At 44.7% G+C, this 18,158-nt stretch overlaps 2 protein-coding genes across 7 annotated transcripts; one reads left to right on the top strand and one right to left on the bottom strand.

Moving 5' to 3' along the window:
• Positions 1–6,269: 6,269 nt before the first annotated feature.
• Positions 6,270–10,093, top strand: LOC136474367 (E3 ubiquitin-protein ligase RMA2-like). Of its 5 annotated transcripts, none has more exons than XM_066471959.1 (2): positions 6,270–6,429; positions 9,089–10,093. In XM_066471959.1, exon 2 carries the CDS (start codon positions 9,189–9,191, stop codon positions 9,939–9,941), a length of 753 nt encoding a protein of 250 aa, XP_066328056.1. In that variant the 5' UTR covers positions 6,270–6,429; positions 9,089–9,188; the 3' UTR covers positions 9,942–10,093. The 5 variants fall into 5 exon arrangements, with proteins under 5 accessions (XP_066328056.1, XP_066328055.1, XP_066328059.1 ...); XM_066471958.1 differs by having other exon boundaries at positions 6,315–6,429; positions 8,776–10,093; XM_066471962.1 differs by lacking the exon at positions 6,270–6,429 and adding an exon at positions 6,452–6,752.
• Positions 10,094–10,703: 610 nt separating this feature from the next.
• On the bottom strand, positions 10,704–17,518 carry LOC136477802 (putative nuclear RNA export factor SDE5). 2 transcript variants are annotated; one of them, XR_010764098.1, is made up of 11 exons: positions 17,366–17,518; positions 14,972–15,643; positions 14,857–14,882; positions 14,557–14,631; positions 13,793–14,069; positions 12,616–12,701; positions 12,440–12,496; positions 12,121–12,188; positions 11,961–12,018; positions 11,759–11,829; positions 10,704–11,113 (listed from the first exon to the last, which is right to left on the bottom strand). XR_010764098.1 is itself a non-coding variant. In XM_066476057.1 (11 exons), the coding sequence occupies exons 2-11, from the start codon at positions 15,597–15,599 to the stop codon at positions 11,009–11,011; spliced, it is 1,500 nt and encodes a 499-aa protein (XP_066332154.1). In that variant the 5' UTR covers positions 15,600–15,643; positions 17,366–17,518; the 3' UTR covers positions 10,704–11,008. The 2 variants fall into 2 exon arrangements, 1 of the variants encoding a protein (XP_066332154.1); XM_066476057.1 differs by having other exon boundaries at positions 11,912–12,018.
• Between the last annotated feature and the right edge of the window lie 640 nt (positions 17,519–18,158).

Raw genomic sequence — 18,158 nt, 5'->3', positions numbered from 1 at the left:
TTGGACCACCCTAGCTACGTATTTCCATTTCCACTGGACCACCCTAGCTAGGCCTCGGCCTCGCGCAAATGGGCACGCACTGCCACACCTCCGGGCCTCGCCCCAAGGCCAGCCGCGTAGAGCAGGCACTAGGCAGTTTGGCGATGCGTCACCGGACTTGTACGAGACTACTAGTGCTGTCTTCTTCTCTTTTTCTGTCGGAGTAGGTGGACGGTGCTCGGTGCGGTGCGATGGAGTTTATTCAACCACGATGGCTACTGGTTAGCAGTCTGCTCGTCGTTCAATCATTTCATGAACATGATCCGTTTCGGTCGGCGAACAGCGGCTGGTGGAAATCGCAGACAGCGACCCGGTTCGGTTCCGCTCGGAGAATGCATGGGCGGCCCACCGGTTCAGGTTGGTTCAGCTTTTGCTTGTGCACTCGGGTCGGGCGGCCGGGCGGGGTTGGGGTCTGCTGTCGCTCGTCAAGTCGTGATCCGTGGGACCTGCAGCGCAAAGTGGAAAAGGCGACCGACTTTAACGTACTCCAGTGCGGGCGATGACGTTGATGCAGCCGCGCGCGGCGCGGAGCTGAGCTGCCAACCGAAAGATGCCGTTGCAGCGGGGAGAGACGATGACGCGGGCAAGCGGCCGCACGGCGCGCTCGAGCTGTGCTGATCGGCTGAAGCCCCTACCGTATTATTGCGCGTCGCAGCCGGACAAAGTGGCGTGCATGAACTGATGCCCAGGCTCTCACGCAAGGCAAAGTGGTTTTTTTTTTTGGAACGGAACAAGGGCAAGTGCTTTTGTACGCGGACGCAAAGCTATCTCCGGCATCATCACTCGAGGAAAAGGTTTTCCAGCACCAACCAAAAAAGATCTTATCAGTCACTTATCACGGAGCGATAAAACCCCAATTTTTTTTTAATTTGGTCCTTTTTAAAAAAATTACGTTTGGCCCTCTCGGATATGTAAACTCATCTTTAGACCCTGGGGGTCGACGCCAGGACTCATGGCTCCGAGGTAACACGTATCGGCACTAGTACCTATGGCCGCGCACTAGTACCTCGACGCCAGAATACGTGGCTCCGACCTCAGAGCCACGTACTTTGGCGCCGAGATACAAATCCTAAACAGGGCGCGGTCGTCGCGGCTCTGTCTCTCCCAGCGCCGCCAGCCAGCCCCGCCGTCGCCCACGCCTCCTCCCCAGGTTGCCGCGCGCTCCACCACAGCAGGGCGCCGCAGCGCCCCCCATCGTCGTGCCATTCCTGGCCGCCCTCGTTGCCCCTTCCCTCCTCGCTGTCCGGTGATGAGGGCGGCCCGCCATCGCTGGCCTCCGGGCCCAACGCCCCCCTGCCCCTCCGGCGCCCGCATCGTCGCCCCACTCTTCTACGCCCCTAGCTCCTCCGGTACCTCCAGCAAGGTAATTTTTTTAGTTAAGTTAAATTAGTTAATCTACTTTAGGTAATTTAGTTAGTAATTTTTTTAGAATATTTAGCAAATTTAATTATATAGGTAGAAAGTTAGATGCTTATTTATTTAGTTATATTATATACTTAGGAATATATGTATGTAGCTTATTTAGTTAGATTAGATTGTTAGAGACATAATTAGGGAGTTAGTTACTTATTAATTTAGTTAGCTAGTTAGTAAGTGTAGTCTCGTCTATCGGTCGGTCGGCTCAAAGTTCTTGATCCTCGTCCCTGGTTCGAGGTGCATGGCCTTCGACGTCGGCCAACGTATGCCTACCTTTGGGACTAGCTTAAGGGTCTCTTCGCCCAGAGTAAACGCGCCTACATCGAGTTTGCGAACAAGCTCAACCCACTCACGTTAGGGCTGATGAGTTAACTGTATTTTACAAACTAATTTATTTTTCTGATGTAAGCACTACTTTACTAAAGAATCTAACGCAGGTTAGTTGGGACTCGTACAACGATGAACAGTACGAGCACATTGGGTTCAGCGTCATGTGTAAGATGGACGAAGACCTGTACCTGATGCGGTGCCCATTGATCTGTTTCTACGCGGTTGAGTTCTACCTGCCACACCGGGTTGCACACCAATTTGGGTTGAGGCAGGAGTGGCCTGTGGAGCCGTTCTCGACGTCAATAAACTTGCACAAGTAAGCGTCTTTGAACTGTTGTATATTTTATTGAATATTATGACATGCACAAGTAGAGGTTTGGATCCTCGACCTATTCATCTGCATGCGGAGTACATCTACTACATGCAGGACAGTATCTTCGATTTAGAAAGGAAAGTTAGCAGCGGTTACAAGGACGACGAACAGGACGACAACAACAATGGTGTCGGTTCACAGGAGACACTCTGCAATGATCCATATTGCACCTGCCCTAATCATAGGAACAAGGGGCCTCTGTTGCCACCCCCGTCGCCACCACCACCAATAATGGGAGGATATTATAGAGAAGGTGCAACACAATTTGCTATGTGGCCACGCTACTAGGACAAACCAATCTTTTTAACGGGCCACATTCATGTGTTTGTTTTTTGGTTTAATTACCTAAGGCATGTTAGGGTTAGTCGAAGGAACTATGTACCCTTGTTTGGCACATGTTCTCACATGTTATTTCATATGCTTGTTCTTTGCTTCAATTACCTAAGGTATATTAGGTTTAGTCCAGGACCTCTGTACCCTAGTTTGGTACATGTTATCACATGCCATTTCATGTGTTGTGTCGGTGCAGAAAATGACCAACACGTAAATATTTATAGGTTTGCCGTATATTGTGATCGGATGTGGCCTAACACTCAATGACACAGGGTTTATACTGGTTCAAGCAACGTGCCCTGCGTCCAGTTTGAGTCAATCAGTGACTTTATTCCTGAGCCTAGGTGCTCGAAGTTTGCTGTGGGGTTACAAATGAGTTGGAGAAAGATCAGGGGTGCAAGAGGCCCGATCGAACTCCAGACTGAAGGGCCAAGAGTGATGGGAGCTCCTACGTGCGCTAAGTATTTGAGCGTGTGCTCTGTGTATCTATGTGATTTATCTCCCGTGTTGGGAGAGAGCGCATCCCCTTTAATAGATAAAGGGGACGGCCTTACAAGCGAAAAGAGAGAGAGAGAGAGAGAGAGAGAGTACGCCTACTAAGTCTTGTTGCCTATGCCGTTGGGTACGAGATGATGGTAGGTGCCCACAATACTGTTTATGTCAAACGCATGTGGGAGGTTTTTATCGCATTCACCATGTATGGCAAATGATGGCGTCCATAACACTGTTGATGCCCAGAGACATATGGGGGGCTTACCGTGTTTGTCTGGTATGGGGATTGATGGCGCCCATAACACTGTAGGGCAAAACGTTGGTGGCCACAATACTGCTTGGGTTCTGACATGCCTAGAAGGTTGCAGAGCACCCTTCTAACATGTCCTGTCGGTACTGCAGGTGTACAGGGTACAGTCCCTGTTATTGTGGTTGACTTGAGCGCCCTGCCTTTCTTGCTCTGTTCGTTTTCTGGGTCCTCACCGAGCGGGCGTCCCCGGTCGGTTGGTCCCAGTCGGCTCCGACTGTGTCAGTTTGAGAAAAGTTGTAAGCAGAGGTTCGGTGCATCCCCGGTCGAAGAGGCGGGTCGGGGTCGGAAGCAAGCGACGTTCCTCCTTTGGCCTAGCCTTCCGATCGAAGAGACGGGCTGGAGTCGGAAGCGAGCGTTGTTCCTTCTTGGCCAGGCCTTTCGGTCGGAGAGGCGGGCCAGAGTCAGAAGCGAGCGACATTCCTCCTTTGGCCAGGCCTTTCGGTCGGAGAGGCGGGCAGGAGTCGAAAGCAAGCGCTGTTCCTTCTCGGCCAGACCTTCCGGTCGGAGAGGCGGGCCGGAATCGAAAGCGGGTACCGTTCCTCTTAGCCAGGCCTTCCGATCAGAGTTTGGATCGCCCTTCTGTCCTGTTGTTAGGTATTTGGAGCCAGCCCAGGAGTTGCGTGTCATTCACAACGTCGTCTGCTGGGCTGACCTTTTGCTGAGAAGCAGGTCCATGAGGGACCCCGGGTTTATGAACCCGATATGTTGTGTGTTGTATTAGGTAATCCACTACTTCGTTATGTTTTATTTGCACTACGTGAGCTCGTTTCACTACCTATGCAATATTAAACTCAATATTATGACAACAAATAATGAAACCAACAACACAATAAAAGGTCCAATAATAGAGCACATTAATCAACATAACAACATTTGAAGTACATGACGATAAACTAAATAACATAGAACATGTCCTATGCACGTCCATACTTAAAGTGCATTACATGACAACACAATGCAAAGTCCAAGATTAGACCACATTGTTCATGAATAAACCATAGAACTAGCAAGTCATGAAGACTACTGAGTGCAATGAGGCCACTTTTCTTTCCTTTGGGCATCGGGATTCTCCTCTATCGTTGTCTTCGCTCGGAGCGCACGCTCAAGCTTCCTCTCCCTCTCCTCCCTGTACACAGCAACATGCCTTCTTTCCTCCTCTTCCTTGTGCTCCTTTTCTAGAGCCTCTTTTCTGTGTCTCTTCTCCATTATTTCCTTGTCCTCTACCTTCCACTGTAATAGTCCTGCATCCACTCCTTGTCTTTCGGCTTGATATTAGTGTCGATCCACTGCTCAAAATCACAGAGCGGTGGAGGGGTCTGCAATAAATGTAATTGTTACAAAACAAATAAATCATGTAAGACTTCATTTGACACAAAATAATTATTACACAATATCAATTTCTCACCATCTTGTTAATGCGGCGCTGACGAAGTGTAGGCTCAAATGCAAAATTGGCACACATCTAATACATCTGTCTATACGTGTCCTCTTCATCGGACTTGGCTACCATGCAAGGATCACCGCACCAGCACATGGGCACTGGAACACCACTAGGCAGAGGCAATGGGTCGAAGGCATTTCTAGTCATCCGGCCATAACTACAATTGAACCAAATTTGTTCTAAGAACCGAAAGCAATGAATATCAAACCCTAAACCTAGGATTTTTTCATTTGTTGCACATAAATGAAAACATAATATAACACGATGATAAGAGATTACCTTCTTACTAGCTTTACCACGCCTTGGCATCCTACTGTTACATAATATAAAAAATAAAAAATCACTTTAAACATTAGGTAATAACGTATCTAGAGTTGTAAAATAGACGTAATATATACCAAATCAATGCATAAAAAATGATAAGGGGAGAGAGGATACCTTACTTGCGAAGATGTATAGATCAAATCCAAGTATCCAAGGTCAAATTCGTCGATTCAAGAGATTGGACGGGTTAGGGAGAGAAAGAACCCGAGAGGGAGTAGGAAGAAATGAAAGCAGCCTCAGCAAGGAAAACTTGGCCGTGGGTTTTGAATCTATGCTCGGCGCCAGGTTCCATGGCTCCGAGCTTGGAGCCGAGATCCATGGCTTCGAGCTCGGAGCCACAGATCTTGGCGTCAAGCTCGGAGCCAAGATTTGTGGCTCCGAGGTACTGGCCACGTCAGCGCCGCCTCACATGTGCAGGTGTGCGCAGCCAGGAATCTAGACGCCATAGGTACTAGCATCGATACGTGTTACCTCGAAGCCATGAGTCCTGGTGCCAACCCCAAAGAATCCGAAGACGTGTTTACGTCTCCTAAGAAGCTAAACGTAATTTTTTTTAAAAAAATCAAATAGCAAAAAAAATAAAAAAAAATTAGGCCATAAAACCACCCCCCAAACTGCTGCTTCTGAACAGAAAGAATAATACTATTACTAGGTCTACTATATCTAGGTGAAAAAAAGGAGAGGATCTGCACCCATCCAACCAACCAATTGCTCCCGAGCTCCAACAAGCTAAGCGTCAGCTTCTTCCTCCTCTGCATGCACCGCCGCCGCTCCTCTATTTTTTTTTAGGGTATTTGGTTCCATGGATTAAACTTTAGTACACGTTACATTGGATGTTTGATATTAATTTAGAGTATTAAATATAGATTAATTATAAATTAACTGCACAGATTAAAACTAATCTAGGAGACGAATATACTAAGCCTAATTAGTTCATAATGTAATAATGCAGTGCTACAGTAACTATGTGCTAATGATAGATTAATTAGGCTTAATAGATTTATTTCGTAAATTAGTCTCCGTCTGTATAATTAGTTTTATAATTAACTCATATTTAATGCTTCTAATTAACCTATGAACTTCCGATGTGACGAGAAATAAACTTTAATCTCGGATCCAAACACCCCCCCGTATCCCCTACTGACGTCGACGCATCCGCCGCCGCCCTCCTCATCTCATCTCTGCCTTGCGAGCCCCAAGGGCAATCATAAAAGCTGTTAGCGCCATGACCACATCTTTCCTCTGCCTATTTTGTACGCCACTGTTGTGATCTTGCCTGCGCCAACTCCTCAGTCAGTCCTCACCCTGGACCCCCGCCGGGAACAGAAAGAGAGGGGGACGTCGGCTGCACTCTGCATCCTGCCGCCGCAGGTCAGTCGCCACTCGCCACCGTCAATTCTCATGTTCTTCTTGGTTGCGGTCAGTTCTCGTGTTCTTATTGGCTCCGGGTGATGCGACGATCCGAGTATGCGCTGCTTGATATGTAGTATCCAGGGTGCTCTGCCTGTGTTCATGGTGTAGATCAGCTGTTTTGGCTGCTCCAGTGCTATTATTGCTTCCATTCAAGGGGTGTTCGTGGGGTTGTTTCCAGCTCTGTTCTTGTCCCCTTTTGGACATGATTGCCTCTCCCAACAAAGGTCCTGCGCCATTTCGATACCCACCTTCTGGCTTCCAAGCGAATCGCCATGGATCTGGTAACTCGGTTTGTCATCTCACTTGTTGCTCTAGTAGTGGCTCTTCTTTTTAGCTTTCTTTTCTTGGTCCTGTTGTTCGAGGGATGCAGCAAATCTCTCTCTGTCAACGCCAAATGTTGGTTTTCTCTCCTCTGTCTCTCTCTTTCGCGAGGAAACCAAATGTCTGTTGGCAACTACCATTCGGTACATTGCAGTTCATACTTACGAGTTTCTTTAATATGATCACGTTTTTCATGTATGGATTCGCATCCTATTTGAAAAGGCCGTATTGAATTGTGCGTGCTTTTGTTTATGCATTATTTTTTTTTTTATGAAATGCAATCGACTCCACAGTATATACTAGAGTAGAGGAAAGCTTCAGGATGTTGCTTCATTCTTAAAAATGATCGGATCGGCCATATGTTGAGTGCGCCAAACAAAAAGCTGAAAGGCTAACGGTACCTTGTTTTGCGGGCACCGTGTGCTAACTGCTAAGCTTAACTAGATACAAATCCATGAAACGTGATGCGTGTGGGTTATAACTTTCTATGCATCGGTTTTGGTATCTCGAGTGCACTAAACTATCTGCCCTTTGGTAATTAACTAGCTGTGTAAGCCATCAAACTTGACTGAATCCGTGTGCTTCGCCTGTTGATCTATCGTCGTCTGATTCATCATAAAGTCAAAACGCTAGTCGATTACAACTATATGTACATGCTGCTTGTTCCGAGTTACTCCTTGGTTTAGAATAGCAATGGAGAATGCACAATTAGGATAAGACAACGAAAATCTACTATGTTGACAGTTAAATCAACCAGCCTGTTCGTTTCAGCTAAATTGGCTTATAAGCCACGACTGAAAGTACTGCTGGCTGGTTTGGTGGGAGAGAAAACACTGTTCAAGCCGTGGATTATAAGCCAGATACGAGCGAATAAGCCGAAACGAACAGGCTGAATGCCTCTATACGGGTGTGGAACCTATCTTTTATTATTTAAGAAAAGTTCCTCCGAGTTGCTGGCCAAATCATTTGATGGTTTCCCGATCCTATCACACTTTTGTTTTTGTCAGCGTGTATGCACTGTGACAATGTGAGTATGGAGCTTTTACGGTCCAAGGAATAAAAATTCATCATAGTTGTTGAGAAAAGTATTCCTGTTTCGGGATCTTATCTCAAGCTGGAAATCATTATCTTCGCCTTTTGTTATTGTCTTCTCTGATCAGTAGATATGCTTAAAAACGAGCCTTTTTGTTGCGCTTATCTCCGTTGAATATCTAGTGTTCCAAACTCGAGTTAGCTCATACTAGTAATTGTTTACAACCTAGGGGTAGTTAAGCGTCGTACCTTGTCGTTGTTTGTCAATTATTCCTATAGAAATAATTGCTTGACTAATGACTAGGATCAAGTTGAAGATTAGAGTGCAGATGCATGGTCTATCTTTTCCCTCCCACCGGTTGTTTGTGTGGTCAACGCTGCTCCATTGGTCTTTTGTTGCTCCCGTAAGAAAACTAGGAGTTAATCCTGTCACTGTCCAATTGCCCAACATCGTTGTCCGAAATCAAATCACGAGGACATGTTTAGCTGATCGGATCAAGGAGTAGTAGAGTGCCGGTACCTTTCTTCTGCTTTCATCTCGAGGTAGTAAATTTTGATTGCTAGGTGTCGAGTGTTGACCTGGCCTGTGGATCCTAATCGTTTCAATCAAGGACGCCTCTGCGCTGCGTCACCACACTTACCGTGGTTCCGTATAAGGAATGGTAAACACCAAACGACAACAAGGTGCGGTAAAAAAAATATTATCTTTTGCGGAGACAGCAAGAATGATTACCGTTAACACACGTCTTCTTTGGCAAATTACCATTGGCCATTTAGCCTGGAGCAGTGTAGTTGTCAGCGTTGCTGTCTGCTCATCTGGAGCAATGTATATCTTGAATGAATGCTTGATTAGGGCCCTCTGAATTGTGGATAGGCTGCTGAACAACATCTGACTGAGCCTGAAAGTTTCTGGACCCATCAATCCCATCGCTACTCATCTTGTATAGATAGATTCGCTCCTCCTTTTAGGTGACACCCCCACACGCGCGCACTCACTCCGTGCTACAGGCTACTACAGCACATAGTGCATCTTGCACATGACCCAGTACGGCGGCGAGGCCACAGCCCACAGACGTGCGGTCAGTTACGTGGCTTGCTTTATCTTTCTCCTTTGTTTTGCTGCTGAGGTCTTGACCATTCGCCTCGGACAGTTTCGATCGTATTTCTTGATTGGTGAGATTCGGCATTCAAGCCGATGCTTGTATTTATTTGCTCCGATTCGTCATGGTGATCGAATGTATGGCCTTCCTGCTTTGTTTTGCAGTGCCGCGAACGAACAGCTGAGGAGAGGACAGGGAGAGACGGAGTGCCAGAGACCAGCCCTGTGCTCCCTGGAAGTGCATGAACTAGTCAGCTACTAGTACATGGAGCAGACGCGCACGGGCGGTGCCGGTGAGCAGCCCAGGGAGGCTCCCGGCGAGGAACCGGCGAAGAGGATCATCGGCGCAGACGTGCCCGCGGCGGCGGCGGCGGCGGCGGAGTCTGGCTTTGGCTGCTTCGACTGCAACATCTGCCTCGAGTGCGCCACGGAGCCGGTGGTCACGCTCTGCGGCCACCTCTACTGCTGGCCCTGCATCTACGAGTGGCTGCGCCCCGACGCCGAAGCCGACGCCATGAGCTCGGCGAGGCGGCAGTGCCCCGTGTGCAAGGCCGCGGTGTCCCCGGACGCGCTCGTGCCGCTCTACGGCCGCGGCGGGAGCTCCGACGCCAAGAAGCCGCCGCGCGGCCTGGCCAGCATCCCGCGCCGCCCGGCCCTGCGACAGAGCGCGCAAGACAGCGGCGGCGACGGCGGCCACCACCATCGGCACGCCGAGACCGACGCGCCAGCCCGGACGCCGCGGCACCCCGCCGACGCCCACGCCGCGCAGTTCGACGCCCTCCTCCCCACGCCGTTCGGGGACCGCGGCATGATGCACTCGACGGCCGGAGGGATGGCGGTGGCCGTCCTCCCGCTGGTGCTCCGTGGGCAGGCGCAGCCGCCGGGCATGTACTACTCGGGCACTTACCATCTGATGAACCCCAGGCAGAGACGGTGGCATATGGAGGTAGAGGGGTCCCTGCATCAGATATGGTTCTTCCTCTTCGTGTTCGTGGCGCTGTGCTTGCTCTTGTTCTGATTTCTGAAGCAGGGCATGAATGCGCGCCATGTGACGTGCTCTGTACATAGTAAAGGGTTGACGGTGCGATATGAATATGATGCGGCAGTGACGTATGTGCGTAGGGTCATGTAACGCTGTGTTTAGTTACACGAAGTTGGAATTTGGGGCTACTGTAGCACATTCGTTTTTATTTAGCAAATAGTATTCAAACATGGATTAATTAGGCTCAAAACGTTCGTCTCGTAATTTCCCACCAAACTGTGCAATTAATTTTTTTTCGTCTACATTTAACGTTCCATACACGGGCCGCAAACATTCGATGTGACAGGTACTGTAGCACTTTTTGGGATATTGGGTGGAACTAAACAAAGGCTAAATGTAGGATGTGTTCAGTGGGGTGAAATTTAGGAATTTGGAGTACTTTCGTTTTTATTTGGCAATTAGTATTCAATCATAGACTAATTAGGCTCAAAACGTTCGTCTCGTGATTTCCAACCAAACTGTGCAATTAGTTTTTTTCATCTACATTTAATAATCCATACACGTATCGCAAGATTCAATATGATGGCTACTGCAGCACTTTTTGGGAAAACTTTTTAGAACTAGACAAGGCCAGACAAGGCCGTAATAGAGCTTTGTGGTTGCATGACGTCGTTCAAGATGTTAAATTGAAAACCAGCTTCTGAGTTCTGATCCTAGAAAGAAGAAATCGGTTTCGAAACTGCAAAGGACCCTTGAGGTATATCAGAAACCATTGTCCACATGTTCATGCGCAAACAGTAACACATAAGGTACTGGTAACATAGAGCGTCAGATCAATGTTTGAGTATCTAACTGTCACGCTACCATTTCAGCCCTTTGATCACCTGTGTTCACTATCTCTGTGGTCACCAGCAATGCAGCAATTAACTCGAAACGTCTGCAATGTGTGCACAAAAAGAATGCCATCCATGGCAATGGCAGCTTACATGACTCCCTTTGCCAAAAGAACAACAGCACCTTGATTCAAAACGGCACTTAAGATGTATTACGGTCTATGATCATCTTCTGTCACGTTGTGTCACGCCACCTTTGTATACATGAACCTATCCCTGCTGATTTTCCACCTGATTAATCCGGATAAGGATGTTCCCAGAGCGGGGCTCTTCTTCAGTCCAATGGAGTGAATTCTTTTCCACATACTTCATCACCTATCATATTCAAAGTTCAAACAGTCAAAATCGTCATCCTCAGGTGAAGACCTAAAACAGCATCAATGTGAGCTACACAAGAGTCTGTTAAACATAGAATTTTAAGGCATTCTGTATGAATGCCACATACTTGACAGAACATCTGATTCTGGAAAACCTCGATACAACGCATCCATGTCCATTCAATGGAAGACAAAGAAGGGTGAAGGCAAAATTGCATGAAACATCAATCATGGTGAGTAGACAGTAGACTTACACCATATACAATACCTGTATATTGACTATGCACAGATATATGCTAAAGATTTAGCATGTTTTATTTATTCATTTCCATGCTACAAAATATGTAATGTTTTCTTGACACACTTTGTCTAGAGACCTATTCTCTATATAGCTATGGGCAAGAGGGATCGAAATGAAGAATTTGATAGGATACTGTACAAAGTGCAAAACAGAATGAAGTATAAAATGTTGGTATGAAGCATTTTACTAATATCATAATAAAGTAGGAGTTTTATGTCAATATTAGTATTTCAGATGAAAACTCAAGGTGCAGCCCAAGGATTGACTTCAAAATCATGCATCCAGCTAAGCAGCAGGTATAGTGCAAAAATCAGAAGTAATAGTTAGCTAGCAGATTCACACCTTTCTTCTTCTTTGTCCCATCTTGAAACTGCCGTCATCAACACCAATGATAACTTTCAGATAATCAAAAGCTGCAAACACGAAACATCAGAGAAATAAGATAATTCCCAACAGAGGAACTGATAAACTCAAAGAGTCATGAACCAATATTACATGGAATGTTTGCCAACTGTTTAAGATGGAGTCTCAGGAGATTAGATACATTTGCTGCATCTTGTTTGCGTAGATCAAGACAAAATTCATTTTTTGACTCTGTTTCCCTGCAGGAAGCCGATAACTTGATCTTATAAGTACACATTCTGAGGCTACAAAAAATAAAAAAACAGTCCAATAATTCCATTCGACATAAACATTACACTTACTTGGGCTTGATAATCTCCCCAGCAGATTTCTCATCAGCCCATCGAGCCATCTGATAACAGCGCTTGCCCTTGATATCCAGAGAGTATTTTAGTTAGTAATATGTTTTCTTGAATTCTGGTCTCTATGTAGCCATCATAATAAAACAAGCAGACAAAACCTTCCAATGTTTTATGTTTAATAATTATGACCACAGTCACATCATTCACTTTTTATTAGAATCGTGTAGCTCTAAGGTATTAAGCAGGCCAAAAAAATCTTCGACATGTAATCTCCACACATTATCTTTCCCCCAAAAAAATAAAGAAGTGTGACACTTACTTCCTGTATAAGATAATCGACTTCTTTCTGGCTACCCTCCCTAAAAGCATCAGCAGCCTGCAATTTCAGCAGAACATAACACAAGCAATAAATAAACACAATATATTTACTGGAAACAAATTAAACAAAGGACATCATATGTGTTCTAAAAAAAATAAACATCATCTTGGAACCACCTTCTCATAGTACTGTTTCATCATATCCCAATGCTGCTTTGCAGCCCTGCGGTAGTTCTGGTATTCCTCCTCATTCACAGATGGTGCTACATATAAATCCAAACAACTCAGAATAAGTTAAATATTTTGCTATGATACATAGTACAAACATAGGCTTTACATTTCTTTAGGGGATTTCATGCTAGCTGTTTTATCTCAAAAGTTATCAACATGTTGCTAAAAAAAACATTTAAGCTCTTGTTCTGATTCGAGACACATGTTTTGTGCTGTAAACACAAGCAACCTTAATACACTTTGAGAAAGCATAGAACACAGATTAGAACTTGCTCCAACGTCCGTCCCACAAAGAGTGTCATTCTGGTTTTGTCATATGTCAAACAATCGTAAGTTTGACCAAGTTTATACGAAAACATATCAATATTTATGATACCAAATAAATATCACTAAATTCATCATACAATAAATTTCATAGAAAATCTATTTGGTGTTATAAATGTTGATGATTTTCTCTATAAACTTGGTCAAACTTAAAATATTTTGACTTAGAGCAAAACCAAAATGTCACTGCGATACAGGAGGTAGTATTTGCTAAGTTCCTCCAGACTTCAGTAGAAAAAAAAAGCCATCCTACATATCCCACAGTTGTAACTTGTCATTGGAAAGTATGAAATTTGTTTAGCCAAAGCCCCTGCAGATAACTAAGCGTTCAGATAACATTTTGTTACGATATCAATACTCAACTGGTTAAATACGCAACAGGTAAGAAACAAACACTAACTTTACTTTTTTGTACCACACATTGCAAGTGGATGGGCATGTAAATGGATAACACATAAATTCAGTACAAAATGCAGATACAAAGAACTAAATGACTGAGAGGATACATATGTTGGCTTTAATTGTGCGTTTAGAATACGTCGGCATAATGTTTCAAGCCATCGATAAGGTTGTATTATGGTTGGTTTTATCTGCTCACTTTAAAGATCTTACATTGTTTGTCTTCAAGTCTATACAGAAAATGTGTTACAGGCTTAACTGAATATGTTGGCACAAAAGATTGAAAATGTAGAAAAAGCAGCAGACAACTGGACAAAGCTTTTGCACTCAGTATGTTCGTATAAAATGTATAATAACCTAAATTCTGAAAACAAAGAGAGCACTAGTAAGCTGAGTATACCTTTGCTACCTAAGATAACTTTGATGGGAAACTCAGTAGAATATGTTGAAATGTCCTCAAGAGGTTTCAGGACTGGTTTCTGATATGGGACTCTGTTTCGATTTGCGCCTAATTCATATCGTTTTAATTTTGGCTCCTCCTCCAATCGTTCAGGTACAGTGAAGATTGCTTCTATCAACTCTCCTGGAGAAATCTTTGGCTTTGACCTCTGCGTTCCCTCTGTTGACTGCGAACCTAAGCATCTTCCCTTTGGAACAGAACATTCTACTGCCACATCCTGCACCATCAATATATTACGGGCCACAATCATTCAAACACCTATACCAAACGAAACAAATGCCAAATGCATTCAAATGAAAATTCATATGTAAACTAGCACAGTAGAAGTTGACTGGGTGAGCTACCATTTAAAAATTAAAAGGACACAAGAAATTAAAACAAAAATAACTCACGCGACAAATCAGATACCATGTCAGGCTAAAAAGGGCGGACCTAAGCGATATATGCTAAAGATCAATATATCAGCACAAGAAATGGTGAACACTGATCAATCCAATCTGGCAAAAAAGAAAGAAAGAAAGTAAAATGCTATATTCAGAGTTCAGGTCAACGAAACACCAAACATGTAATAAAGAATCAAAGCATGTAAAGAACAAACAGTCCTCAAAGGAATTCAGATGAACATTACAGAGTGATTAACAAGTTGCACATATACAGGAGTACAGTTCAGAAGTATACAGGTGAAGAGGCAGAAGTAGTCTTACTTGTATCGCGTTATGTTTGCTTTCTGCCTTTTTGTCTGGATCTTTTTCAGAAAATGATATCAATTCCTCCATGCTCTGCATACAACAGCACAGCTCTATTAGTAGGTCAATAAGAAATGAAATAACAAATTGAAATATTTATGCACACATATATTAGTAAGCTAAAAGGAAAATGTAATAACAGATGAAACTATGTCCTATAAACTCTAAATGATAAAGCCTAAATGTTAAACCCTTTCACTCATTTGCGACAGTTGGGAGTGGCAGAAAATATATAATAAACAACAATTACATCAGTACCTTCTTAATATCATATCCACAGCTGCCTGCAAAAGGAAATTTTAAACAATCAAGACATTTCTTGGTATATGAAATGAATGGGCGAAAATACAGGTCAGATAGAAGACATGCTAACCTAGAACTTCACGGATCAATTCCATACTGAGCTTAAATCCTTCACCAAGCATGCAAAACAAAAACTCCTCAACGTCCCTGTCATTCAGAGTCTCTCTCCTTGGTGCAGAGTCAGATTCATAAGATTTCATCTTAAAATCATCCCGCATGTACTCTGGCAGTTCAACCCTAAGAGGTTTGTCTTTTTTTGATGCTCTACTCGCTGTTGTTGTAGCCCTGGTAGGTTCTTTTCCTAACATGCTGGAGACAGTACCAAATGCAGCACTAGACTTATGCAACTTTTCTGGCATTTTTGTTTGATCTGAATTCTCGATATGCTTTTCTTCAACTGCCTGCTCAGTCCGGGGAAGAGTTCTTGGTTGGCTTGAATTGTCCATACAGTTTTCTTCAACTGCCTTGTCAGTATGGGAAAGGTTAGTCTCGACACTTGACTCAACATCATTGATATGAGGCAACGAAAGTTGAAGGTCGGTTAAGAAATCTCCAGCTTTGTTGGCATCGCCATTTGCTTTGATATATGCGTCAGCTATATCATCAAGTGAAAAGGCACAGCTGAACACATCAAGCAATGTACTAAGTGCCCTGGTTTCATCGTCACTGGACGAAGTCATCGCATGGGACAGATCCATGGTGAGGACCTTCCCAAAAGGGAACCTCTTATGAACTGTCAGACCTGCCCAACAAAAGAAGTGTTCATCACATGATAAGTATGACACAGAGTGTAGCATTAGCGTTATCACTTATCAGCACAAGAAACTATTGAGAATTGTGAACAACGATGGTTGAGTTGCTTAAATACATGATAAAGTGCCAATTTCATGGTAAACTGATTTATATACTACTCCCTCCGTTCCAAATTATAAGACGTTTTGGCCTTTCTAGATACATTGCTTTTACTATGTATCTAGACATAATGTATATCTAAGTACATAGCAAAAGCTATGTATCTAGAAAAGCCAACATGTCTTATAATTTGGAATGGAGAGAGTAAGACACTAAACAGGCTAACAAACTAAGCTTAGCAGAAAATGTTCAATAGGGTCTGATAAGCTGTTGTGTTTCTTAGTTCTTTTAAGGTATTTTTTAGTTTGAGAAAATGGTACAGGAACCACTTGTGCATAGGTATAATAGCAAAATTGAAGGTATCAAATAGACTCAAACCACTCAGTGCAAAGTACAGACTATTTGCCTGTGATCATAATTTCTGGGAAGCAACTTCTAATCCTTGAAGAATTGACATGATCTTAGAAATCATCACAGATAAAAATGAAGGGGCACAGTAAAAGCATGATAAGCATTCCTCTCAACACATTCATCAACTAATCGCACATTAACGAAAACACTATCGATGGAGATAAATACTGCCGAAATTGGTATAGAATAATCAGGATCAGAAAACGGCAGATAGAGTTGCCTCCTGAAGTAAGTAACAGGACCGGTAATCAAAATGTTAAAACAAACCCAAATGTAAAATTGAAAAGAGAAGGGATAAATCCAAGCAACATGGAAAAATTGGATATCACTTTGTCAGTTTGTCTCTGTATGGTTCAAGCACAGGTGAGCAATAAATTCTTAGTGGACAGATGATCATCACACTCCAATGCAAGTGTGCAAGCAATGTTGCAGCGCAGCACTACCCTAAGGCCTAACCTTACCCAAACTACAAATACACCCACCGGAACAGTCGAATAAGAGAGGAATCCAAGCATCAGAAATACTAGCATGTCCGAATAGGGTACGCAAATAACCAACAAATGACATGTAACCACAGCTTCACACGTCTTCTTACAGACTTTGGGTCCAATAGTTTAACATAAATGGGGAAAAAACTGTGACAAATCGAATGATCCATCAACAGTTTAATTAAGGGCCGAATCAAAGCAGATAGAAACGACATTGCCAGGACTCAGCCTGCTTGGGCAGTAAAATTATTTACAAGTCACCCAGAGACGAAAAAAAAAAACACTAGCTACCTACTCCGATGCGCCATATAACCATCTAATCAGAGAACCCATGCCCAAACCCTTCAGTTTCGAACCAAACCGCCGCGGGTGCCATCTAATAAGAGAACCCACACCCAAACCCTCCAATGTCGAACCAAACGACCACGGGTGAACACACTGACACAACACGAGCACCAAAACTGAAATCGAGCGCCCGCTGGAAACTAAAATCGGAGAAATTACGAAACAGCATGACCCATCGACACCGACGAAGACCCCCCGCTCGATCGGAAACGAGCCGGCAACCCCGACATTGAACCAACCAAACACGGGACACCATGGCGGAGCAAGCGCACGAGATCAACCTCCGCCCCCAAACAAAGCAAGGCCGCAGTGGGGTTCGACCGTTCGAGTGCATTCTAGAAGGTTCTGGAGGGAGGGAGGGGGCTTACGGCTTCTAGGGGCGACCCTCGCCGCACGCGGGCCGCTCCACTGCGGCGCTGCCCACTCCGCCTCCGCTGCTGCTCGCCGCGGCCCTTTCCGGTTGGTTTCGCGTGTACGCCGGGGATTTAAAGGGAGAAGAAGAAGGGGTCTGGCCCACCTGGAGGTGGTGGTCGAGGTCTACAAAACGAGGTGATCCAAGCCGTCTGTGCTCCTGCGTCGGGAGGGCGGAACCGCGGAAGGCATTTTCGGGAATCTGATGGACCCCATCGTGGTCTACTGAACCAGGTCTAGGTGTTCATTCGGGACTGCTTTCCGCCTTTCCCCATTTTGCCGCTGTTCGTACTGTGATAGTAGGTGATAGCTGTCATTCGGTTTGGGTTCACTGTACCCACGGTTCAGTTTCCAGCATGGAAACACAAAAACAAAAACTAATCGAAAAAAGAATTATCAGTTATTTTCGCATTAGAACCAGGGATGTCAATAATGTCCCGATCCTCGGACCGGCGAGAAATTTCTACAGCCTGTTCGGGAGGCCGTATCGTATCGTGGATTATTTACTGCTGGCTGGTTTGGTGTGAGAGAAAAACACTGTTCCCGACTGGAAATTTACGATCGTTTACGAGCAAGCGAACAGGCTGCTAAGCAGAAGACGGAGTTGTTAGGTCTGGGTGCTGTTTGGAACTTTGGATTTGGATGACTAAGGGCCCGTTCGGTTAGGTTAAATCCTGGCCAGAACGATTCCCAGTAAAGACTCCGTTCGGTTAGCTAATATTACGGAAGGAAATATTTTGGACATTAAAA

This window comes from Miscanthus floridulus, chromosome 8, assembly GCF_019320115.1.
Source record: "Miscanthus floridulus cultivar M001 chromosome 8, ASM1932011v1, whole genome shotgun sequence".
Taxonomy (NCBI): Eukaryota; Viridiplantae; Streptophyta; class Magnoliopsida; order Poales; family Poaceae; genus Miscanthus; species Miscanthus floridulus.
The sequence above is the reverse complement of the archived record's forward strand: the minus strand, read 5'-3'. Positions and strand labels throughout refer to the sequence as shown.